The sequence below is a fragment of the Apodemus sylvaticus genome, chromosome 1 (genome assembly GCF_947179515.1).
Source record: "Apodemus sylvaticus chromosome 1, mApoSyl1.1, whole genome shotgun sequence".
Classification (NCBI taxonomy): domain Eukaryota; kingdom Metazoa; phylum Chordata; class Mammalia; order Rodentia; family Muridae; genus Apodemus; species Apodemus sylvaticus.
In genome coordinates this window covers 173,448,488-173,475,654 of record NC_067472.1, presented here as the reverse complement: position 1 = coordinate 173,475,654, position 27,167 = coordinate 173,448,488, and the positions used below count along the sequence as shown (strand labels likewise).

Here is a 27,167-nt window from a genome sequence, read left to right as displayed (position 1 = left end):
TCAATTATATTTGTAGGGTTTCTCTCCAGCATTATTTTTTGTGTATTTGGAGACTACTGTGACAGGCAAAGACTTCAGTATATGGAATACCTTCACAGTGTTTATCTCCAGTATGAATGGTTTCATGTCTTTACCACATTGATTATTCATAGGGTTTCTGTCTAGTATGCATTCTTTTCTGTATTTATAGTTGACCATGTTACACAACGTGTTTACAACATTGATTACATTCACAGTGTTTCTCACCATTGCATTTTCCTTAATGTATTCAGAGATAACTATATTGTGAAACTATATTATCATACTTGTAGGATTTCTCTCTAATACCTATTCTTTTCTACACTGTGATGTACAAAAGCTTTACATTTCTTCCCTTCATTTGGTTTCTCTACACAATACTTCCATGATGATGAAGACTTCAGAAATGTGCACACACCTTACAATGTGAAAGACCTTCATAGAGTTCCTCTCACAGATCATTCCTTCTATGTTTCTGAAGGCTATGTGATTTTCAAAGGCTTCACCACAGTGATTACATTCATAGGGTTTCTTTGTGATGATTCTTTCTATGGTATTGGAAAATACTGTAATGTGCAAAGGCTTTACCACATTGATAACATTCATAGGGTTTCTCTCCAGTATGTGTCCTAGTATGTATTATGAGACCATTGCGTTGTGAATAGGCTTTATCACATTGATTACATTTGTAAGGTTTTTCTCCAGTATGTGTTCTTTTATGTACTTGGAGATGACTCTGTTGTGAAAAAGCTTTATCACACTGATTACATTTGTAGAGTTTCTCTCCAGTATGTATTACTTTATGTATTTGAAGGTGACTGCTTTGTGCAAAGGCTTTACCACACTGCTTACATTCATAGGGTTTCTCTCCGGTATGTGTTCTTTTATGCAAACGCAAAGTAGAGGGTTGTGCAAAGGCTTTACCACACTGACTACATTCATAGGATTTCTTACCAGTATGTACTCTTCCATGTATTTGAAGGTATCTGGGTTGTGAAAAGGCTTTATCACATTGATTACATTTGTAGGGTTTATCTACAGTATGAATTCTTTTATGAATTTGAAGATAACTGTGAGATACAAATGATTTACCACACTGACTACATTTATAAGGTTTCTCTCCACTATGTGTTCTTTTATGTATTCGGAGATGACATAGTTGTGAATAGGCTTTATCACACTGATTACATTTGTAGGGTTTCTCTCCAGTATGTGTCACTGTATGTATTTGAAGATATCTGCGTTGTGTAAAGGCTTTACCACATTGATTACATTCATAAGGTTTCTCTCCAGTATGTTTTCTTTTATGCAAACGCAAAGTAGAGTGTTGTGCAAAGGCTTTATCACATTGATCACATTTATAGGGTTTCTCTCCAGTATGCGTTCTCTCATGTAGTTGAAGATACTTGGGTTTTAAAAAGGCTTTATCACATTGATTACATTTGTAGGGTTTCTCTCCAGTATCTGTTCTTTTATGTATTTGGAGACTACTATGACATGCAAGGGCTTTACTATGTTGAAAGCCTTCAGAGGGTTTCTCTCGAGTTTGAATTCTTTCATGCTTTTGAAGATGACCACAATGTGAAAAGGCTTTATCACATTGTGTATATTCAAAAGGTTTCTCTCCAGCAGTACTTCTTTCATGTCTGCAATGATATTAGGACATGTAAAAGCTTTATCACATTCATTACACTAGTGGATCTTTCTTATCTATATGAATTAATTTTATAATTGATCTAATTGTAAGGTAGATTCACATCTTAAGGTTTTATCACAGGCCCGGAGAGATGGCTCAATGGCTAAGAGCACTGACTGCTCTTCCAGAGGTTCTGAGTTCAATTCCCAGGAACCACATGGTGCCTCACAACCATCTGTACTAGAATCTGATATCCTCTTCTGGTATGTCTGAAGAAAGTGACCGTAAATTCATATACATAAAATAATAAAATAAGTCTTTTTTTTTTTAAAAAAAAGGTTTTATCACATTGTTTACAGTCTTGGTGTTCCCCCTTCATTGTGGTTAGTTTTGCATCATTAGAAATACCTATGATAGTTAAGGCATTTATTACTAGACTACATGAACTTTTTCAGATATTTGAAGAAAACTGCATGAATTTAGAGATTTACCACTTTAATTATGCTCATAAAATTATTTTGTACTGTGAATCATAATGTATTTCAAAAGTAATGGACAAATAGAGTTTCCACATTTCTAATGCTCATAGGGATTTTCTGCAGTATAAGTTTGTGGTTGTATTCCAAGTGAAGTTGAAAAACTAAGTGATTACAAACTTCTATCACATTCAGAAAGTCTCCTCCAAGTGAGGACTAACATATACTATCTAATAAATAGTTCTAGGTAAAAGAGATACTCTTCTTCTTTCTTTTTTTCTTTTTCTTTTTTTGTTAGATATATCCTTTATTTACATTTCAAATATTGTCCCCTTTCCTAGTCCCCCCACCCCGCCCCAGAAACTCCCTAAGCTTCCCCCCTTCCCTTGCTCACCAATCCACCCACTCCCACTCTTTCCTGTCCTGGCATTCCCCATACTGGGGCATCTGGCCTTTTAAGAACCAAGGGCCTCTCTTGTCTTTGATGTCCAACATGTTGCATATTTGGAGCTATGGGTCCCTCCATGTGTATACTTTGGTTGCTGGTTTAATCCCTGGGAGCTCTGGGAGTACTGGGTAGTTCATATAGTTGTTCCTCCTATGGCACTGCAAACCCCTTCAGCTCCTTGAGTCCTTTCTTTGTCTCCTCCGTAGGGGACCCTGTGCTCAGTTCAATGGTTGGCTAGGAGTGTCCCCCTCTGTATTTGCTTCTTTCAATACCCCTATGCTCATATGGCCTATATCCAGTATGACATATGATATACCTATTAAAACAATAACAAATAAAGGGTTTCCACTTTGCATTCACACAGCTTGACTTTTTGTTCCTCATAGACATGAAGTGTAGGGTAGGGATTAAGGTTTTTCCACAACAACATTCTTAATTCTCATAAACTTCCCCTCACTAAAGGTAGCAAATTTAAGAAAAATATATGAGTAATAAGAGCTTTACTATGGACTATTTGCTTATTAGAAGATTTTGGATATATTCATATCACCTATTCAGTGTGTATGAAAGTACATGAAATGGCAGGTTGACAGTGTATTTCTAATGGTGATATGATTCAAATACTTATATCTGTTAGAAACACCGTCATAGAGGAATGCCTTGTAAGAACATATCAGGTGCCTGGCATCAAGTTACTTGGTGTTATGAGAATGCAATAGTCAACAAATAACCTAAAGCAGTGAATATTTAAACTGTTACTGATCTTTAAAACTGTAAGAACACATCAAATTTTCTTCAGAAGCACATTTGAATCGGGTTTTACAAAAAATTACCTTCTGTATCTTCTATTACTTTGACAATGTTCTTCAATATGATGGCCTTCCCAATAGTAGCCTAAAATATAGTACCAGAAAGTAAATATTGTTGGAAATTCATCCATAAGCCATTATTTCCAGTAAACCCTAGAACCATGCCTGCTTTATTTACCTCATTCTTCCTCATTCTCATTCAAGATTACAGAAGAGCATCAATAACCAAGAAACAGTTGTTCCCCCACTTTATTTTAAAACTCAAAGGAAAATTCAGATTTACCTATAACCATGAGGTTCCTGTATGTGTCCAGCATCACATCTTTGTAAAGATTCCTCTGAGATGGATTCAGCAAGGACCACTCCTCCCGAGTGAAGTATATATGCACATCATCATAGGTCAATGCATCCTAAAATATCCCATGCATGTGTACAAGAGAAAGCATGATAGTGATAACACTGTAATGAATACTTCATTGAAAACATATTCATATAATTCTGATGATTCCCATCAAAGAAATCCTGCTTTAATCATGAAATCATTTTAGAAGAAAATCAAATGAGGTTCACCTAATAGTGTTGTGCCATTTGAATAGCATGTAGCCTACCAAAATAAATGCTAGTTAAAGGACAGATAGACAGATAGAGACAAATAGAGAAGGAGGATAAAAACAGATTAACACCATTGAGAAATCAGTATAAACAATTACAAACTACAAAAAACTATGAGCAAGTTGGCAGGTTTATCTTTTTGACATGGATGCAAACCTAGTCTATTAAACAAGTTCCAGGAAAGCCAGCTCAACCTAGTATGACGCTGTCTCTGTTGCAAAAATCAATCAAAAAAATACAAACAAAAAAATCCCACAAAAAAGTGCCCAACAACAACAAAAAACAACCCAAAGAAGGAAGACAGAAAGACCCTAAGAGGTTTTCATTAAATTTCCTACAAAGAGTTTAACAATCACTGTAGCTCTGTGTTCATATTCCAAGAACCTGAAATTGCCCAGTTAAAACTGTAAAATTAATAAGATCTTACTCAAACACAATAGATGTTTGAAGTTATAATGAACAAATGAAATATTAACAATGTAAACATTTACCCTAGAAAATAAGATATGACTCAGTGCTTAAGAGCTTTTCCTTAGATATAGGACTCAATTGCCAGTACTTAGCATGGAAGCTCAGAACTATTCAGCACTGTTCAGGAATTCTGAGGCAGTCTTTTGACTATAGTGAGGACCAGAAAGAGATGCATATGCATTCGTAGTCATTCAAAATTTTCAAAACAAAGACAGCATGCAAGAAGAATGTCTCACTATTAAAATCAAATGAATCAGAAGGACCCAGCAGTATAATGTCACAAATACATGCTATCCTAGGAATTAGAATAATACTCTCTGAAATTTTTCATTATTCAAGATGTGGGTGATTTGCAAATCAATAGCACATGCTTGTCATGTGCAAAAACATACATTCCAGGCCCATAAAACAGTAAAGTCCAGCCTATTAATCCCTATATTATCCCAACCAAAAGAGCCAGATAGGTGGATCTCTAAATGTAGGTCCATCCTAGTCTACATTCCTACTTATAGGACATCCAGAGTCTCACAGGGAAACCTGTCTTCAGAAACAAAAACAACAAAATTAAGACTATAAAAACATTATGATAGCAAAATTGGGTAGAACTCAATAGGAATTACTTCTACACTATCATATTTGATTTAGGGATAGAATCTAAAATTGTGCCAGCCTGACAGCATGAAAAATAAGCTGACTGATCAATTTCCACCATAAAGCAGTAGACCCAAAGAACAGGAAATGAATCTACGGACACTCCAATCCTATCTTCAAAGAGGAATTTTATCTAGAAAGGCTCCTCTTACAAAAGCTTCAATAAGCTCCCCACAAAAATTCATTGAAGACAGAAGAGTGTTCAAAAACATCATCCCAGATAGGGAGATTTTTTTTCATTCAGTTGACTGCATTCTGAATCTGGTACATATAAACTAGCTCATGGTCATCCCATGATGAAAATGCTTGTAAGTCTAATTTCAGTGATTCCCATATTCTGCAACAACTTGTACCCTGTTCAAATGTCCAAAGTCTGTTTTGACACTCAAGGCAGTCTCTGGACTGACACATCTTGTAAAATCACAAAACAATCTATATCTTTCCAACATACAGTGGCACAAAATAATATATATCCCCATTCCAATAGAAAGGAATGGGTACGCAGGGAGAGAAGATTGAACCAAAGCAAGAAGAGCCCCAGCAGCACAAACACCAGATCCTGCAGTTCAGTCTCAGACTCATGCAGTTTCACATTCAAAGAACTTAGATGGACCTACTCCTTCAACTTTCTTGGACCACAGTTGCAACAGGTTTTCTGTAAAGTTGCTGCCTGGGACTCTGAATCACTTTGCCTACTCATTACATTAATCCAAGCCTTAGTAGAAGGTGACCTTTTGGGCATCTTCTTAGTCTTTAAATGAAGAGCAAGGACCTTCTCTTTAATGGCTATAACCTCCTTGAAAACTCCTGCCTGTTTCAGCACTTGATTACCATTGAAATTACCTATTGCTGTTTTTTTTTTCCATGAACCACAGACTTTTTTTATTTTTGCCTACCAGTTGCTTTTATTCCACTGTAGTTGTGGATAAGTCACTAGTAGTAACCACCCAGCAGATTCAATATTCAATCTAAAAAAAAAAAAAATCAGCCCATTATTTTTCAATTCTGCTTTATTTGATTTCTCAGAGTATGGCCAGAAAAGAAAAGATTTGAGGCCAAAATATGATCCAAATACCTCTAGCTTGTTTTTCTTGGAGTGTATTTTTCACTGAAATCCTTTGAGATTGAATTCCTGTCTCCATTACTATCAATACTCCAATCATCCAGGTGATACAAAAAATGGTCAAGTAAGCTCCGTGTACATCTTTGGTACCTAAAGTCTTCCACATTTATTAAAAACACAAATCCACAGGTCCTGTCCAGCAACAAAAATCATTTTTGAGCTACATTTTTGTCCTAATTTGCATCTCTGCTGTTGTGATAAACCTTCAACCTTGTAAATCTTCCAACTATTATAATTTATTTTCTTTTTTATTAGGTATTTTCTTTACATTTCAAATGTTATCCCCTTTCCTCATTTGCCCTTCAAAAACCCCTATTCTAACCATCCTCACATGGCTCACTCTCCCACCCACTCCAGCTTCCCTGTGAGGTCATTTCCCTGCAGTGGGCAGTGTGATAAACCTCTAACCAAAAGAATCTCTTGTAATGAATGGGTTAACTTGGCTGATTCTGTCAGATCACAGTTCATCACGTTGGGATCTTAAATAGAAACTCAAGCAACAAAATGAAGGAACAAAGACCATGGACAACTACTGTTATCAGGCTTTTGCTCTGGGTTGGGCACTGCCTCATGCTTAGGTATCTATATAATCCAGACCAGGACCATTTACTTAGGGAGATTTCCGACCTAACTGGAAGACTCTTACCACATCCATCACTAATCATCAACACAGGCTCACAAATATATCAGCCAGTCATTCTGATGGGATACACCCTCAACTGAGGCTCCCTCAGATGAAGTGTTGACAACTGAAGCAAATTTTGCCAAAGAGACAATAATATGTAATAAAGTTTTTTAAGGAAAAAACAAACAGACAAATAGCAACAAAAACAAAAACGGGCTGGAGAGATGGCTCAGTGGATAAGAGCACAGACTGCTCTTCCAGAGGTCCTGAGTTCAACCCCATGGTGACTCACAACCATCTATAATAGGATCTGATGCCCTGCCCTTTTCTACTGTCTTTGAGGACAGCAAAGTGTACATAAAATATATAAAATAAATAAATAAATATTAACAATAAATAAAAATGCTGGACAGTGGTGGCACACTCTTTTAATCTCACCACCTGAGAGGCAGAAGCAGGCAGATTTCTGAGTTCAAGGTCTGCCTGGTCTACAGAGTGATTTCCAGGACAGCCAGGGCTATACAGAGAAACCAGTCGCAACCCCCCCACCCCACCAAAAAAAAAAAAAGAATGTGTCTAGCATATCAATGACTTAAATAGCAAAAACTGAGACATTGAAGACTGTGATAACTGGAAAATATAGGTGTACCAAGAAATGAGGAAAGACAAGCCTTTAGAATCCAGAAGAGTAAATTAAAAGCCTCTACAGAAAGTCCCCAAGCCAACAAATACCCAAGGGACTAATAACATAATATTGCAACTCTTCAAAGTACAAGAATATGTAAAGCTCTGTCATTTTTCAGAGAAACAACAATATACTTAAATTAAAGTTAGGAAAATAACGTAACATGGCATCACTGATAAATGGACACACAATGATAGGCCTATACTTACAATAGTCCTTTAAACAAAAAACACTCCACAGGATTATAGTCAAAGTCAAAATGAAAGAAACCACTGGCCAGGATCAAGGACCTCCACCTAAAACCTGACATACTGAATCTAATAGAAAAGAAACTGGGGAAGACCCTTGAGGGCATGGGCACAGGGGAAAAGTTCCTGAACAGAACACCAATAGCTTATGCCCTAAGATCAAGAACTGATAAATGGGACCTCATAAAACTACAAAGTTTCTGTAAGGCAAAGGATGCTGTCAATGGGACAAAATGGCAACCAACAGATTGGGAAATGATCTTCACCAACCCTAAATCAGACAGAGGGCTAATATCCAATATATACAAAGAACTCAAGAAGTTAGATGCCAGAGAACCAAATAACCCTATAAAATAAATGGGGTACAAAGCTAAACAAAGAATTTTCACCTGAAGAACTTCAGATGGCTGAGAAGCACCTTAAGAAATGTTCAACATCATCAATCATTAGGGAAATGCAAATTAAAACAACCCTGAGTTTTCACCTCATATCAGTCAGAATGGCTAAGGTTAAAAACTCAGGAAACAGCAGGTGTTGGCAAGGCTGTGGAGAAAGAGGAACACTCCTCCACTGCTGGTAGGACTGCAAGATGGTACAAGCACTTTGGAAATCAGTCTGGTGGTTCCTCAGAAAACTGGACATGACACTTCCGGAGGACCCTCCTATACCTCTCCTGGGCATATACTCAGAAGATTCCCTGGCGTGCAATAGGGACACATGCTCCACTATGTTCATAGCAACCTTATTTATAATAGCCAGAAGCTGGAAAGAGCCCAGATGTCCCTCAATGGAGGGATGGATACAGAAAATGTGGTATATTTACACAATGGAATACTACTAAGCAATAAAAAACAATGAATTCATGAAATTCGTAGGCAAATGGTTGGAACTGGAAAATATCATCCTAAGTGAGGTAACCCAATCACAAAAGAATACACATGGAATGCAATCACTGATAAGTGAATATTAATTAGCCCAGAAGTTCTGAATTCTCAAGACACAATTAGCATATCAAATGATACCCAAGAAGAGGGAAAGAGAGGGCCCTGGTTCTGAAAAGAGTTGATCCAACATTGTAGGGGAGTACCAGAACAGGGAAATGGGAGGGGGTGATTGGGAAATGGGCAGTGGGAAGAAGGCTTATGAGACCAATGGGGAGGGGGGAATCAGAAATAATCACTGGCCAGCACCCCCCCCACCCCCCGCACACTCTGGTTCTTTTGATAATAATAGATAATGTATAGTGGGTAGAGGATTACGCTGATTGGGGAGATTGCCTTAAAGCATTCTAATGTTTCAAAACTGGACAAAATAGTTTTGATTAGTAAAAATATCTCATTCTCTGATGAAAAAGAAAACGATGTCTGTTACCATCACATAAAAAAAATCATTTTGTTTCCTATGATTGATGATGATTGGATGTAAGTCTGCACCCGAGTGAGGAGATGCACTAAACAAGCTAAACAGCTTGTTTTGCTCGTTTGAAAACAAGTCTATCCTCAATTTTATGTATGTATTTTTGTGTATGAGAGAGAATGCTTCCCATGTGTATACAGGAGACACACCAGAGAAGTTGTCAGATCCTCTAGATTTGGCATAGCATGTCTTTATGAACCTCCTCACTGGAGAGTTGGTATCTGAATTCAGCTCAACTCCAAGAAGAATAATATTTCCTGAGTGACCTTTCCAGCGCACATAGTACTATTTATCCCACAAGCAAAAAACATATTGCAGATCAGTAACAAAAACTTAAATGAATAAAAAAGTAAATAAATGATTCTTGAGACCCTGATGTCTCTGTATTAAGATGTTGAGTACTGGACAAGGTAGGATACTTCCAGATCTTCCCCACTCTGTGTCACAGGCCATGCCTACTAGAAGATTTGGTAGTTTCTACAAAGACTTACCCCACTATTATTTACCAGTGACTGCCCATAGAACTCTGCTATCAGTTATCTCAGAACCAATTTTCACAGTTGTCCTTAGCACTAGAATAGATCAGCAGAGGCAACTTCATCACCCCCTTCATCTATGCCTCCTATGTATAGATAAAATCATATCTCCTTGGCCTCCTCTTCATCAATCCTCCATCACCAGCAAGTATTTCCACTTGAACACACCAACCAAGCAGGCCAGCAGCAGTCAGCCAACACACTCTCCAAAAATACAGAGGGCAAACAGAAACCCAGGAACAAAACTCCCATTCAAACAAGATGAACCCAGAAATAAGTACCTAGTCCTATATATAATCACCACAAACCCAGATGCCCGGACACCAGCATAGGAAGACAATCAGTAACACCCAGGGAAACAGGTCAGCAACAGAGACAAACTATTTTATCACAACAGGTCCTGAATATTCCAACATAGCTGAAAGCACACTCTCTCTCTCTCTCTCTCTCTCTCGCTCTCTCTCTCTCTCTCTCTCTTTCTCTCTCTCTCTCTCTCTCTCACTCACTCACACACACACAAAAGACCTTAAAACCAACTATATGAAGATGATTCAGGTCCTTAAAAAGGCAATGAATACATCCATTAAAAAAAATCCAGGAATACATAATCAAAGAATTGGAGAAAATCAACAAATCCTTTAAAGACAACCAGGAAAAGACAAACAAATAATTGGAGGGAACCATGAGATCCCTTAAATAAAGCCAAGAAAAACCAGTTGAAGTAAAACAGTTCAAGACCTTAAACTGAAAATAGAAGCAATAAAGAAAACACAGACTATGGAAATCCTGGAAGTGAACTATTTACGAATGTAAAGAAGAACTACAAAGGCAAGGCTTACCCACAGCATGGAGATGGAGGAGAGAATCACACATTTAACATATAACAGAAGAAATGGATACGGAAGTCAAAGAATATGCTATATACTAAAATGTTTTAGCACAAAATATCCAGGAACTTTTAGATATTTGAGAAGACAAAAACTATGAATAACAGGAATAGAAGAAGGACACTAACACTAATATCTATAAAATATTTTCAACAAAACCATAAAAAAATTTTTTGAACCTAAAGAATATGTCAAGAGGCATACATAATACCAAATAGACTGGACCACAAAAGAAAGTCCCCTTGCCATGTAATAGCTAAAACACTAAACATAAATAACAGAGAATATTAAAAAAGGAAATGGGAAGAAAAACCAAGTAACGTATTATATCTGTCTTCTAGAATTACACATGTCTTCTCAAGAGAGACTGTAAAGCCAGAAGGGCTTGGAAACAGATTCTATGAAACCATAGAAGCCAGCCCTGATTACTAAACCTAGAAAATTTCAATCACCATAAATGAAAACAAAAATAAGATATTGAAATAATATATATCTACAAACACAGCCCTACAAAAGGTGAGAAAAGGAAAAATCCAACACAGGGAGGTTAGCTACACACATGAAACACAGGAAATAAGTATTCTCACATTACACACACACACACACACACACACACACACACACACACACACACATACACACACTACCACCACCACCAAGAACAACACCAACAACAAAATACAACAAATAGTAATTCTTGTTCATTAATAACTATCATTCCCTAATTTCTTTCTCAGTCTGCTTATCCTTTGAGCATAGGAAGGCTACTAATTTGCTTGTAGGCTTTATTCCAGGGATGCAGGGTTGGTTCAATATATGGAAATCCATCAGTGCAATCCGCTACATAAGCAAACTCATAGAAAAAAAACCACATGGTCATTTCATTGGATGCTGAAAAAACATTTGACAAAATACAGTATCCTTTCATGCTTAAAGTCTTGGAAAGAACAGGAATTCAAGGCCCATACCTAAATATAGTAAAAGCAATATACAGCAAACCGGTAGCCAGCATCAAACTAAATGGAGAGAAACTTGAAGCAATCCCACTAAAATCAGGGACTAGACAGGGCTGCCCCCTTTCTCCTTATCTTTTCAATATTGTACTTGAGGTACTAGCTCAGGCAATTAGACAACATAAGGAGGTCAAAGGGATACAAATTGGGAAGGAAGAAGTCAAACTATCATTATTTGCAGATGATATGATAGTCTACCTAATTGACCCAAAAAACTCCACTAGAGAACTCCTACAGCTGATAAACAACTTCAGTAAAGTGGCAGGTTATAAAATCAACTCAAGGTAGATTTTTTTTTTAAATTAATTTATAGTGCCCTCTGTCTCTTTTGTTTAATTTTGGTTTGGAGTTTTTTCTTTCATTGTTGTTGTTGTTGTTTGTTTATTTGTTTTGGTTTGTTTGTTTGTTTGGTTTGGTTTTTCGTGACAGTGTTTCTCTGTGTGGCCCTGGCTGTCCTGGAACTCACTCTGTAGACCAGGCTGGCCTGAAACTCAGAAGTCCACCTGCCTCTGCCTCCCGAGTGCTGGGATTAAAGGTGTGTGCCACCACTGCCCAGCTTATTTTTTTTAGATATTGAAATGGCTACACCAGCCTGTTTCTTATGTCTCTTTGCTGAAAACATCCAGTGGAACAAAGATAGCCTTTTCAACAAATGGTGCTGGTTCAATTGGAGGTCAGCATGCAGAAGAATGCAAATTGATCGATTCTTATATCCATGTACTAAACTTCACTCCAAGTGGATCAAGGACCTCCCTGTAAAACCAGACACACTGAAACTAATAGAAAAGAAACTGGGGAAGACCCTTGAGGACATGGGCACAGGGGAAAAATTCCTGAACAGATCACCAATAGCTTATGCTCTAAGATCAAGATTTTTCATCTCCTACAATATTCCACCAACTAACATTCCAGTCCTTACAATACCATGATATCTAAAAACTACAGCCCTAGCAATCTCCATTTTAGGCTTCCTAGTAGCCCTAGAACTAAATAACCTAACACTAAATTTCTCTATTAACAAAAAAAAAACCCTTACTCATCATTTTCTACATCACTAGGATATTTTCCACTAATTATTCACCGAATAATCCCCGCCAGTACTCTAACATCAAGTTTTAAAGTATCCCTTAACCTCCTAGATTTACTATGATTAGAAAAATCCATCCCAAAATCTACTTCAACTATCCACTCTCACATGTCAAAACTGTTAACCAATCAAAAAGGATTAGTAAAACTGTATTTCCTATCATTCTTAGTCTCCCTTATCCTAGTGATCTTAATTTATATCACTAGTCTCGAGTAATCTCAATAATAATAAAAATTCCAGCAAATAAATACCACCCAGCAACTATCATTCAAGTGGCACAACTATATATAGCCGCAACACCAATTCCCCCCTCTAACATTACTCCTACGTCATCAATCTCATATATTAATCAATCATTCAAACTATCAAAACTTACTAACTCTATCTCACCCTAATAACTTAACACATATATTACTAACAACTCCATTGTCACTCCAGCAACCAAAATACTAAAAATCATTCAATTAGACCCTCAAGTCTCAGAGAACTCCTCAGTAGCCATAGCAGTAGTATACCCAAACACTACCATTATTCCCCCCAAATAAATTAAAAACACTATTAACCCTAAAAATGAACCAGCAAACCCTAAAACCATTAAACACCCTACAAACCCACTAACAATTAATCCAAGACCACCATAAATAGGAGAAGGCTTTAAAGCCAACCCAAGACACCCAATCAAAAACAATACGCTTAAAACAGAAATGTAATTTATCATTATTTCTACACAGCACTTAACTGCGACCAATGACATGAAAAATCATCGTTGTAATTCAACTATAGAAACCTAATGACAAACATTCGAAAAACACACCCACTACTAAAAATTATCAACCACTCTTTCATCGACCTACCAGCTCCATCTAATATTTCATCATGATGAAACTTCGGTTCCTTATTAGGAGTCTGCCTAATAATCCAAATCCTCACAGGCCTGTTTCTAGCAATACACTACACATCAGACACAATAACAGCATTTTCTTCAGTAACCCATATTTGCTGAGACGTAAATTATGGGTGACTGATTCGGTATATACATGCAAACGGAGCCTCAATATTCTTTATTTGCCTGTTCCTACACGTAGGACGAGGGATATACTACGGATCCTATATTTTCATAGAAACATGAAACATTGGTGTAATTCTTTTATTCACAGTTATAGCCACAGCATTCATAGGATATGTTCTTCCATGAGGACAAATATCCTTCTGAGGGGCAACAGTAATTACAAATTTACTATCAGCAATCCCATACATCAGAACTACCCTAGTAGAATGAATCTGAGTACCCTAGTAGAATTCTACCCTAGTAGAATGAATATGACAAATGGGACCTCATAAAATTACAAAGTTTCTGTAAGGCAAAAGACACTGTTAAAAGGACAAAACAGCAACCATCAATTTGGGAAAGGATATTCACCAACCCTACATCTGATAGAGGGTTAATATCCAATATATACAAAGAACTCAAGAAGTTAGACCCCAGGGAACCACATAACCCTAGTAAAAAATGGGGTACAGATCGAAAAAAGAATTTTCATCTGAAGAAATTCGGATGACCGAGAGGCACCTTAAGAAGTGCTCATCATCATTAGTCATTAGGGAAATGCAAATCAAAACAACCCTGAGATTTTACCTTACACCAGTCAGAATGGCTAAGGTCAAAAACTCAGGAGACAGCAGGTGTTGGCGAGAATGTGGAGAAAGAGGAACACTCCTCCACTGCTGGTGGGGCTGTAAGATGGTACAGCCACTTTGGAAATCAGTCTGGAGGTTCCTCAGAAAACTGGTCATGACACTTCTGGAGGACCCTGCTATACCTCTCCTGGGCATATACCCAAAGGATTCCCCGGCATGCAATAAAGACACATGCTCCATTATGTTCATAGCAGCCTTATTAATAGCCAGAAGCTGGAAAGAACCCAGATGTCCCTCAAAGGAGGAATGGATACAGAAAATGTGGTATATTTACACAATGGAATACTCAGCAATTAGAAACAATGAATTCACAAAATTTTTAGGCAAATGGTTTGAATTGGAAAATATCATCATAACTGAGGTAACCCAATCACAAAAGAATCCATATGGAATGCAATCTCTGATAAGTGGATATTAATTAGCCCAGAAGCTCTGAATACCCAAGGCACAAATCGCATAACAAATGACTCCCATGAAGAAGTATGGAGAGGGTCCTGATCCTGGAAAGGATTGATCTAGCATTGGAGGGGAATATAAGGACAGAGGAAAAGGAGGGAGGTGATTGGAGAATGGATGGAGAGAAGAAGGTTTATGGGACATATGGGGAGGGGGGATCTGGGAAAGGGGAAATCATTTGGAATGTAAACAAAGAATATAGAAAATAAAAATATTTATTAAAAAAAAAACAATGGTTAAAGCAAAAACTCGCCATGAATTTGAAAGCAAAGTGTGGTAATTGAAGGCAAAAGGAAAAGGAAAAAGAAAACAAACAAACACATGGCTGTTCCTAGGTATAATGGAGTGCAAAGTTTATTCTGGATAAAAAGGAGGGCATGCGCAAAAATATGTACATCTTGGAGAGTCCAGAGTTGTCATGAACTGAGCCATGTAAGAGAGGGAGGTGAAGAGAAACAGACCAAAGGGAAAGGAGGGCAATGGTAGAGGAAAAGGATCAGGAAACCAAAATGGCTCAATTTCATCAGGAAGAGCTGCACAGGAAAGGGCATCCCAATCACTCTGTTGGGGGTTGGGGAATGACAGCCATATCTTCTAACAGGAAGACACTGAGGGATGCTGGGAGAACCTGACAGCCAGGTCCACTTTGACTTGTTAAGAGGGTGATTTGTCCCAGAGTTTGAGGCTTAAGAGTAGGGAGGAATGAGAAGGTAGAAATAGTTTAATGAAAATCTCAAAAATCATTTTAAAGTTGAAAAGGCCTTGTGGTTCAATATTCTGTAGGGACTAGATATAAGTAGATTGTGCATTTTCAGGCAGGAATAATAACATTGCTGTCAGGAAGAGCCACACCAGTCTGTTCATATCTTCTGTATTGCTTAACTTAGTGAAACTACAGAATTTTGGTTTCTAAAAATTAGTTCAGTTCCTTATCCAGTATTTGATTGCCCTGATCTAAGAACCCACCCAAAAAACCTGCCAGTCAGCACTTTTATTGGTAATCAAAATTTGATTTCCTGACTACTCATTGCTAATAACAACCAAATATTGTCAAATATAAAAGCTCTCCTCCCTCCTCAACTCTTTCTGTACTGTGCATACAGCATCATCAGAGTTGGTCAGTGAACTCAATTCTAACTCCTGTCCCATTTCATTTTAAGTGACAATTAAAAGCCATGGAAGTTAATGGACACTCATGCACTGTTCTCTTTCAGATCTCACTGACTGGTAAGGGCCAAACCTGAAAGAGCTGCAGGACTGTTTTCAAGTCCCTGGGCTACAGAGGCAGGAGGAGATGGACAAAGCAATTCTTAATTACAAGCATGAGGAAAGCCTAAGGTTTGGAAAGTATTATTCTAATGAGAAACTAATATTAAAGCACTTTAAAGAAGGAATGCAATTCTTAAAGACTGGGAAACATTCCATAATAGATACAAATAAGCTATTGGGGCAGTGACACATTAAAGAAAATGAAATTTAAAGTAATATCAGCCAGGTTGTGATGGCACATGCTTTTAATCCCAGCACTTACTTGGGAGGCAGAGGCAGGCAGAACTCCCAGTTCAAGGCCAGTGTGGTAGATGGAACAAGTTCCTCACACAGAAAACCAGTTTTGAAAATCAGACAACCAAAAAAAAGTCAATATGGCCCTCTCATACCAAAAGCAATACACAAATTCAATGCAATTCCCCTCAAAATTTTCAAGTTCACATGGATGAACAACAAACACAGGATAGCCAAAACATTCGTCAACAACAGAAGAACTTCTGGAGGAATCACAATTCCTGATCTCAAGCTGTACTACATAGCAATAGTGATAAAAACCAAATGGTATTGCTACAGAGACAGACAAGCAGATCAATTGACTAGAATCGAAAATCCAGAAAGGAATCCACACACCTACCTACAGACACTGATCTTTGACAAAAAAGCCAAAACCACACAGTAGATAAAGAAAGCATCTTCACCGGGCAGTGATGGCACACACCTTTAATCCCAGCACTTGGGAGGCAGAGGCAGGTGGATTTCTGAGTTCAAGACCAGTCTGGTCTACAGAGTGAGTTCCAGGACAGCCAGGGCTACACAGAGAAACTCTGTCTTGAAAAAAACCAAACCAACCAAACAACAACAACGAAACAAGAAAGCATCTTCAACAAATGGTGCTGGTCTAACTGACAATGTACTTATAGAAGAATCAAATTGATTGAATTTATCACCCTGCACAAGATGGATCTAGGACCTCAACATAAACCAGATACACTGAATCTAACAGAAGACAAAGTGGGAAATACCCTTGAATGTATTGATACAATGCAGAATTTCCTGAATAGAATATCAATGGCTCAGGCTCTAAGATCAATAGTTGATAAATGGAACCTCTTGAAAATGAAAAGTGTCTGCAAGGCAAAAGACATCACCAATACAACCAAACAGCAGCCTATAAATTGAGAAAAGATGTTGACTAACCTTATATCCAATAATGGACTAATATCCAAAATTTATGAAGAACTCAAGATAGATGCAAAAAACCAATCCAATTAAAAATGGGACATAGAGTTAAATAGAATTCTCAACAGAGGAATTTTGAATGACCTAGTAGCACTTAAATAATTGTTCAACTTTGTTAGTCATCAGGTAAATGCAATCCGAAACAACCCTGGGGTTCCACCTTGCATTAATCAGAATGGCTAAAATTGAAAACTCAAGGGACAGCACATGCTGGCAAGGACTTTGAAAAAGGTGAACACTCCTCCATCCCTGGTAGGATTGTATACTAGTACAAGCATGCTGGAACATAAGTAATCTGGTTGTTCCTCAGAAAACTGGGAGTAGTTCTATCTCAAGAATCAGTTTTACCACTCCTGGGCATGTACCCAATAGATGTTCTACCATATCACAAGGACACATGCTCCACTATGTTCAGACTAGCCTTACTCATAATAACCAGAAATTGGAAGCAAATGGTTCATTTTAAAACTCGATTGTGATCTGGCCCTTTAATGTGGGAATTTAGAAAGTTTAATGAAGAGGAAAGCAAAGCCATTGGCCTCGGGAGAAAGACTGGGGTCAAGGTCACCTGTATCAACATAAAATGTCTCAGACATTTTTTCCTAAAAGGCTGAGGATGCAGCTATTCTAGAATTCATATGCCTTCCCAGAGAGAAATCACTACAATTCAGAATTGGAGGGTCCCAGACCCAGGCACAGTGGTAGACACCATCAATCTGGGCCACCAGATTCTTCTGCTGGAGACCTAATTAAGGACATTGGAAAGAGGAAGATTCACTCTTCGTTGCCTGCTTGCATTTACTTGCCAACAGTTCTGCTGGAATCTACTTCTACAGAAGAGCAGCAGAAATATCTAGCCTCGTGGGACTGAACAACTACTAAATTCTTGGACTGCCCATTCACACCTGACCATTGTTGGGGTAGTTGGACTAAAAACTATAAGTCATCACAATAAATTTCCTCAATATAGAGAGACATTCTATAAGTTCTGGGACCCTAGAGAACTCTGATTAATACACACCCTTTCCTGATCTCTTTGTCCTAGCTACAAACTATGGTCAGATAATCCCATGATTAACTACATGCCACGCATACCTAAAGACTAGGTAGTCTGTACAAAGACTTACTCCATTATTTGTTACCAGCGACCAATTCTCACAGTTCCCCCTAGCACTAGAACAGAATATAGAGAGGCTTCCTCTCCCCCTGCTTATGCCTTTTTAGACAAAACATACCATCCTATTTGCCCTTCCTGTCATACCACATTCCTGTGTCCTAGCCCCAACTTGGGCAGACAACTCCTGTTAAACCACATGCTAAACTTGCCATAAGACCAGGTAGGCTGTCTACAGATCTTTCAGTTCTATCAGTTATTCCAGACCCAAACTTTATAGTTGTCCTTAGCACTGGAAGAGAACAGCAGAGACAACTTCAACACACCTTCATCTATGCCTTCTATGACCAGCTAAGATCACATTTCCCTGGTCTTCTCCATCTCACGCCTCCATCACCAGCAAGCATTCCCACTTGAACACATCAGCCAAGCACGCCAATAAAGTAGGCAACATTCAGCCAACATACTCTGAAAATACAGAGGGCAAACAGAACCACAGGAATAAAACTCCCATTCAAACAAGATAAATCCAGAAATCAGAACCTAGAACTAAAATCACCACATACCCATATTGCTAGACACCAGCACAGGCATGTAATCAGTCACAGCTAGGGAAATAGGTCATCAAAAGAACCATGTGATCCTATCACAACAGGTCCTGAATATTCCAACATAGCTGTGCTGAAAGCACAAGAAAAAGACATTAAAACAAAGTATATGAAGATGACACAGGTACTTAAAGAGGCAGTGAATAAATCCCTTAAAGAAATCCCAGGAAACACAATCAAACAATTGGAGAAAACTCAACAAATCCATTAAAGACAGCCAGGAAAAGACAAACAAATAATTGGAGGAAACCAGTAGATGCCTTAAATAAAGCCAAGAAAAAACAATTTAAGTAAAACAGTTCAAGATCTTAAACTGAAAATAGAAACAATAAAGAAAACAGACTAAGGAAATGCTGGAAGTGAACAATTTAGGACTGTAAAGAAGAACTACAAAGACAAGGCTTACCCACAGCGTGGAGATGGAATAGAGAATATCAGACATTTAAGATATAATGGAAGAAATGGATACACTGATCAAAGAAAATGTTACACATAAAAATGTCCTGGCACAAAATATCCAGAAACTTTGGGGTATTATGAGAAGACAAAAATTATGAATAATAGGAGTAGAGAAGGATACCAGCTCAAATGTCTACAAAATATTTTCCACAAAACCATAAAAAAATTTTTTTAACCTAAAGGAGATGTCAAAAAGCAAAGAGAATATCAAATAAATTGGATCACAAAAGAAAGTCCCTTTGCCATGTAACAATCTGTTTTTCTTTCTTTCTTTCTTTCTTTCTTTCTTTCTTTCTTTCTTTCTTTCTTTCTTTCTTTCTTTCTTTCTTTCTTTCTTTCTTTCTTTCTTTGTTTTTTTTTTTTTTTTTTTTTTTTGCTTATTCAAGTCAGAGTTTCTCTGTGTAGCCCTGGCTGTCCTGGAACTCACTCTGTAGACCAGGCTGGCCTCGAACTCAGAAACCTGTCTCTGCCTCCCAAGTGCTGGGATTAAAGGCGTGTGCCGCCGCCACGGCCACCACCGCCACCACCACCACCACCACCTGACCATGTAATAATCTGAACACTAAACATAAATAACAAAGAGAGAATAATTGAAAGAGGAGAACTAAGTAACTTATTATGTCTCTGTGGTCTAGAATTCCAAAACCAAAAGTGCTTGGATTCTATGAATCCACCGAAGCCAGCCCTGATTACTCAATCTAGAAAACTTCAATTACCATAAATGAAAGAAATAAGATATAAAAACAACATCTATATATATAGTTCTAAAGAAAGTGAGAGAAGGAAAAATCCAAAACAAAGAGGTTAACTACACACATGAAAACACAGGAAATAAGTAATCTCACATTATTAAGAAAACCAAAAGTATGGCTAGGCGGTGGTGGCACACGCCTGTAATCCCAGCACTCTGGGAGGCAGAGGCAGGTGGATTTCTGAGTTCCGAGGCCAGCCTGGTCTACTGAGTGAGTTCCAGGACAGCCAGGGCTACACAGAGAAACCCTGTCTTGGAAAAAAAAAAGAAAGAAAACCAAAAGTACACACACACACACACACACACACACACACACACACACTACACACCAACAACAAAATACAAGAATTAGTAATCACTATTTATTGATATTTCTCAGTATCAATGGCCTTAATTCCCCCAATTAAAAGACACAGACTAATAGTATGGATGGTAAAACAGCATGCATCCTTTTACTGCATACTAGAAACTCAGTTCAACATCAAGAGAAGACATTACCTCAAGGTAAAATGTTAGAAAAAGATATTCTAAGCAAAGAGACCTAAGAAATATGCTTGTGTAGCCATTTTAATATCTAAAAAATTAGAATTCAAACCAAAATTAATCAAAAGAGATACAGGGCACTATACAGTAATAAAAAAAAATTCACCAACATAAGATTTCAATTCATCACAACTAAGCCCCCAAAATAAGAGTAGCTACCACTGTAAAAGAAACACCATTGCAGCTTAAATCACACACTGACCCTCATGCCTTTATATTGGGAGACTTTAATGTCTCATTCTCAGCAATGTACTGGTCCTGTAGATAGAAATTAAACAGAACTCAAACTAACAATTATTAAAAAGCCATGTGGACCTAAGTGATATTTACAGCACATTACACCCAAACACAAAATATTATACCTGCTTCTCAGCAACTCATGGAACTTTCTTCAAAATTAATGACATACTCAGCGCAAGTCTCCACAGATACTTTGAAATACCCTGCTACATCCTATTAGACCACCATGGATTAAAGCTGCACATCATAAACTACAGAAAGGACAGATTGCTAACAACCTCATGGAAACTGAAGAACTTGGTACTGAAAGAAAAATGTGTGAGACAGTGCTAAAGAAATTAAGCATTTCTAGAATCAAACGAAAATGAATATACAACATATCCAAATCTATGGGACACAAGGAAAATTGTGATAAGTTCATAGCACTAATTGCATACATTAAAAGGAGTGATGGGGAAGATATGTCTTACTAGCAACTTAACAGAGCACCTGAAAACTCTAGAACACTAAAAAGCAAGTACAGCATAAAGGAGTAGATAGCAAGCAACTATCAAGTAGAGGGTCAAAGCCAAAAAGGAAGAACAACACAGCAACAACAAAAACAACAGCAGCAGCAATCAGTGAAACATACAGTTCAATCTTTGAGGAAAAATTAGCAAAATAGGCAACTCTAATTCAAACTAATTAAAACAGAAAGAATATGCAGATTAAGAATATCAGAAATAAATGGGGACACTACAGATATTGAAGAAATCCAGAGAATCGCTAAGGATATACTTTAAATACTTGTGCCCCCCAAATTTGGAAATTCTAAAAGACATGAGTAATTTTCTAGACAGTTACCCCTTACTAAAGTTAAACAAAGATTCAGATAAACAATTTAAATAGACCTATATAGAAATCATTACAAGACCCCCAATTTACAAGCCCAGGGCTGGATGGTTTCAGTACAGAATTCAATCAGACTTTCAAAGAAGACTTAATGCCATTAATGCTAAAAGTATTTTACAAAATGGGAACAGAAGGAATACCCAGTTCACAGTTAACTCCATACTAAACACAGTTAAAAATTCGACAAAAAAGAATATTACAAACCAATTTCCCTCATGAACATAATGCAAAAATAGTCAACAAAACACTAACAAACTAAATCAAAAAACACATCAAGAAGATGACTAACCATGATTGTGAAGACGTTACCCAAGTGATGAAGGATCAACATAAAAAAAAAAAATCAAAAAATGTTGCTGGGCAGTAGTGGGGCATGCCTTTAATCCCAGCACTTTGGAGGCAGAGGCAGGCAGATTTCTGAGTTCAAGGCCAGCCTGGTCTACAGAGTGAGTTCCGGGACAGCAAGAGCTACACAGAAAAACCCTGTCTCAAAAAACCAATAATAATAATAATAAATAAATAAATAAATAAATAAAAATAAAAAATAAATAAATGTAATCTACCATATAAAGTGGCAGAAAAAACTCATTAGATACTGAAATACCCTTGAACAAAATCTAACACCAATTGATGATAAAAATCCTGGAAAGATTAGTGATACAAAAGCTATATCTAAATGTAATAAAGGAAATGTATAGCAAGCCTTTAGCAACTATCAAATGAAATGGAGAGAAACTCAAATTTCACTATAATTGATAACAAGACAATGCTTCCCAATATCTCAGTATCTATTCAATATAGTATTTGATGTTCTAATTAGATCAAGAAGACAAATGAAAAAAACCAACAGGATATAATTCAGAAAGGCAGAAGTCAATGTTTCCTAACAGGTAGATGGTTTGATAGTATACATAAGTGACCTCAAATTTTCCATGATTAAATTCCTACAGCTGATAAAACATTTTCAGGGGCTGGGCAGTGGTGGTGCACGCCTTTAATCCCAGCACGTGGAAGGCAGAGGCAGGCGGATTTCTGAGTTCGAGGCCAGCCTGGTCTACAGAGTGAGTTCCAGGACAGCCAGGGCTATACAGAGAAACCCTGTCTCGAAAAAACAAACAAACAAACAAACAAACAAAACAAAACAAAACAAAACATTTTCAGGGAAGTGGCTGGATAGAAGATTAAATAAAAAAACTATGTAAAAATGATATATAGACTGCAAAAGAAATTGGAGAAACACCATTAAAAATACCCTCAAATAATATAGAATATGTTGAGCAAATGTAAAAAGGCAAGAAAAAGTATTAATGATGAAAACTTCAAGTCTTTGAAGAAAGAAATTGAAGTTATGAGAATGTGTAAAGACCTCTCATGTTCATGGATCACTAGGATTATAACACAGAAAAAAGTGGTCATCCTAACAAAACCAATGCATACATTCAGCACAATACTGTTCCAAATTCAAATGGAATTGTTCACAAACCTGGAAAGCACAATTCTCAGCCACATGTAGAATATCAAAATATCCACAATAGCTAAAACAATCTTGTTCATTAAAAGAACTGCATAGGGCTGGTAAGATGGCTCAGCTGTTAAGAGAACTGACTGCTCTTCTGAAGGTCCTGAGTTCAAATCTCAGCAACCACATGGTGGCTCACAACATCCGTAATGAGATATGACGCCCTCTTCTGGTGTGTCTAAAGACAGCTATGGTTTACATATAACAATAAGTAAATCTTAAAAAGAAAAAAGAAAAAATGAATGGTACTGACCAAAAAAAAAAAAAAAGATAGAGACACTTTGATCAAAGGTATCAAATAGAAGACCCAGACATACTTCCAACCACATACACAAACCTGATTTTTGATAAGGAATCCAGAAATATACAATGGAAAGACAGTACTTCAAAAAATAGTGTTCCTTGGGGCTGGAGAGATGGCTCAGCGGTTAAGAGCACCAACTGTTCTTCCAAAGGTCATGAGTTCCAATTCCAGCACCCATATGGGGGCTCACAACCATCCATAAAAAGATCGGATGCCCTCTTCTGGTGTCAGAAGACAGCTACAGTGTACTTGCTTACATATAATATAATAAATAAATCTTTAAAAAAAATAGTGTTCCTTAAACTGTATTTCTGCATGTAGAAAAATAAAGATAGACCCATATTCATCACTCAAGTCTAAGTGGATCAAAGACCTCAAAGTAAAAGCAGACACACTGGAAGTGATAGAAGTAGTGAACAGCTCTAAATATGCTGCCATGGAAGACAACCTTCTGAATATAACACCAATATTGCAGGTGCAAATATCAACAACTAATAAATGAGTCCTCATGAAACTAAAGAACTTCTCTGAGGCGATAACCACAGTCAATTGGACAAAGAGATAACCTAAGAAAAGAGAAAAGATTTTTGCCAACTCTACAACTGACAGAGGCCTAATATACAAAATATATAAAGACCTCAAGAAACTAGATGCTTAAATAAATAAAAAAAAACCAAACAAAAACTTCAATTAAAAATCTTATGCAGATCCAAACAATTCTAAACAGAGGAATCTCAAATGGAGGGCAAACACTTAAAAGACAAGTTCAACACCCACAGCCATTAGGGAAATGCAAATCAAAACTACTCTGACTAGGTAGGTTGGTCTAATGCTATTTGTATTGTAACGTGAAACACTGACCCTAAGGCCAGGCTCTCCCTAAAAAGGAGAGTCGGCAGCAAATCACCCTATGTGACCTTGCCCTCAAGGTGTTCTAGATACCAGGGTCCTCAGGGTAAAGAAGGTAAACACCCAGGATTATATGATATCCTATACGCCCAGCAAATATACCAAAAGATCAGCCTAACTACCCACCACCAAGTGAATAGTTACAGTCACTGTAATCTGCCCTCTAAAAAAAAAAGGTGTTTCTAAATTAGAATCTGGGTTGCCTTTGGTCCCTTGCTTGGCAGACTTCTGAAGGTAGATTCCCAGAGTGACTGAAAATGAACCTTGGCATAGATCTGCATCTCTGTGTCTCATCCAGGGACATCTTGAAGTAAGCACCATTGACTGAGGGTCAGGGTCTTATAGTTCTATCTCAAGACCGAGTTATACCACTCTTGGGCATATACCCAAAGAGTGTTCCACCATATCACAAGGATGCATGCTCTACTATGTTCATACCAGCCTTATTTATAATTGCCAGGAACTGGAAGCAAAATTGTTCATTTTAAAATGCTATTGTGCTACAGCTCCTTTTAAAAAAAGATTTATTTATTTATGAATATGAGTACACAGTAGTTGTCTTCAGACACACCAGAAGAGGACATCAGATCATATTGCAGATGGTTCTGAGCCACCATGTGGTTGCTGGGAACAGACATCAGAATGTTTGGAAGAGCAGTCAGTGGACTTACCCACTGAGCCATTTCTCCAGCCTGTGCTGCAGCACCTTAACATAGGAATTTAGAAAGTTTAATAAAGAGGAAAGCAAGGCCATTTCCCTGGGAAGCAAAATCAGGATCAAGGGAACCTGAGTCAACATAGCATGTCTCAGAAACTGTTTCCTAAAAGGCTGAGGATGCAGCTGTTCTAGAATTCATATGCCTTCCCAGGGAGAAATCACTACACACAATGAAAACATTAATTAAGAAATATCTCTGTAAGTGAACATGGACTGGTCTGAGAACCCTGGCACAAGAGTAGGGGAGGACTACCTTGTCTATCCTCACCGAGAAAGGTTCAGCCTAGTCCTCCAGAGACTTGATGCCCCAGGGAAGACGGATGGGAACAGAGGGAGTTGAGATGGGAGTGGGGTAGGGATGGGGGAGCACCATCTCAGAGGCACAAGAGAGGAGGATGGAGTGAAGACTTTTAGAAAGGAGACTGGAGAGTTGGACTGGGGAGGTGGCTCAGTGTTTAAGAGCACTGACTGTACTTCCAGATGTCCTGAGTTCAAATCCCAGATGCCCTCTTCTGGTGTATCTGAAGTCAGCTACAGTGTACTCATATACATAAAATAAGTAAAATCTTTAAAAAAAATAAACAAAAAAAGGAGACTGGGAATAGTGACAATTGGGATGTAAGTAAGTAAAACAATTTTAAAATGAAAACAAATATCTCAGACGGGCGGAGGTGGTGCATGCCTTTAATCCCAGCACTTGGGAGGAAGAGGCAGGCAGATATCTGAGTTTGAGGCCAGCCTGGTCTACAGAGTGAATTCCAGGACAGCCAGGGCTACACAGAGAAACCCTGTCTTGGAAAAAAAACAAAACAAAACAAAAAGAAAACAAATATCTCTTTAGTAAAAACATGCATCCAGCACTGGGTAATGCTCAAAGAGGAGCCAGCCTAGAACACACCTTGCAGTCCACAGCTGCCATCATCCTTAAGTCTCTCTTATGTTCAGCCTCCAGGTTACACTTTGAACCATTTAAATAGAGGCAGAAGACTGCAAGTGTAGCCACTTAGACAGAGGGGAGATTTACACTGCAAGGACCTCCACAGAAGTGTTTCTCAAGTACACCAGAGACCTGAAACCGTGACACAGTCCTCTGGGAAGATCCCAAAGGATGAAAAGGACCAGAAAAGTAGAAAGGACAAAAGCTGGGAAGGGGAGATCCTGCACAAGCTATATCTTATGCCAAGTAAGCATTGTAAGAATACCATCTTTCATACTACTTCCAGGAAGGGAAAGTTACGACGTGTATTACACAATGGGATAAACTCTGAGGAATCTAAAACAGTACTGCATAGCTACCCAAAAGTGGAGGTGATGTTTACAACTTTCTCATATTAACTCCAAATATATCTTACATCAAAATGCTAAAACAAAGTGCAAAAATTGTAGAAGATACTGTAGAGACTAGGCATTTCTGCGTTTGCCAAACTGCCAAGAGTGTTTCAACACACAAACCCATGCTCAAAATGCTTGCGCAGATGCAGCCCCAGAGCAAAGCTATTCTGAAGTCACCTCAATGCTCAGGCGCAGCTAAGACCACAAACCTCACAGATGTCCAAGTCTAGCTCTGGTTCCCACCCAGGCGCAGGGAGGACTCTCCACACTCCTTTCCGCTGTTCAATCACCTGCCCCTTCCCATTGGAAGTAGCTGCCATATACTCACCATATCGCGGGTTCAGAGCGCCCCTGAACTCCCCTCACAGCACACAGC

At 37.9% G+C, this 27,167-nt stretch overlaps 1 protein-coding gene across 1 annotated transcript; it reads right to left on the bottom strand.

Moving 5' to 3' along the window:
- LOC127694742 (zinc finger protein 431-like) lies at nt 1-27,167 on the bottom strand. Its single transcript, XM_052196432.1, has 7 exons — nt 27,120-27,167; nt 3,671-3,797; nt 3,412-3,472; nt 1,116-1,664; nt 667-950; nt 437-584; nt 1-178 (listed from the first exon to the last, which is right to left on the bottom strand). The coding sequence occupies exons 1-7, from the start codon at nt 27,120-27,122 to the stop codon at nt 1-3; spliced, it is 1,350 nt and encodes a 449-aa protein (XP_052052392.1). The 5' UTR covers nt 27,123-27,167.

Excerpts from the sequence above, each read along its gene's own strand:
- LOC127694742 (XM_052196432.1), bottom strand. Across the intron at positions 951-1,115 it reads AAACCTTATAAATGTAGTCA|TCAGTGTGGTAAAGCCTTTG; the intron begins GTGTGGTAAATC and ends CTATGAATGTAG. Across the intron at positions 585-666 it reads AGCCTATTCACAACGCAATG|TATTTTCCAATACCATAGAA; the intron begins GTCTCATAATAC and ends TGCACATTACAG.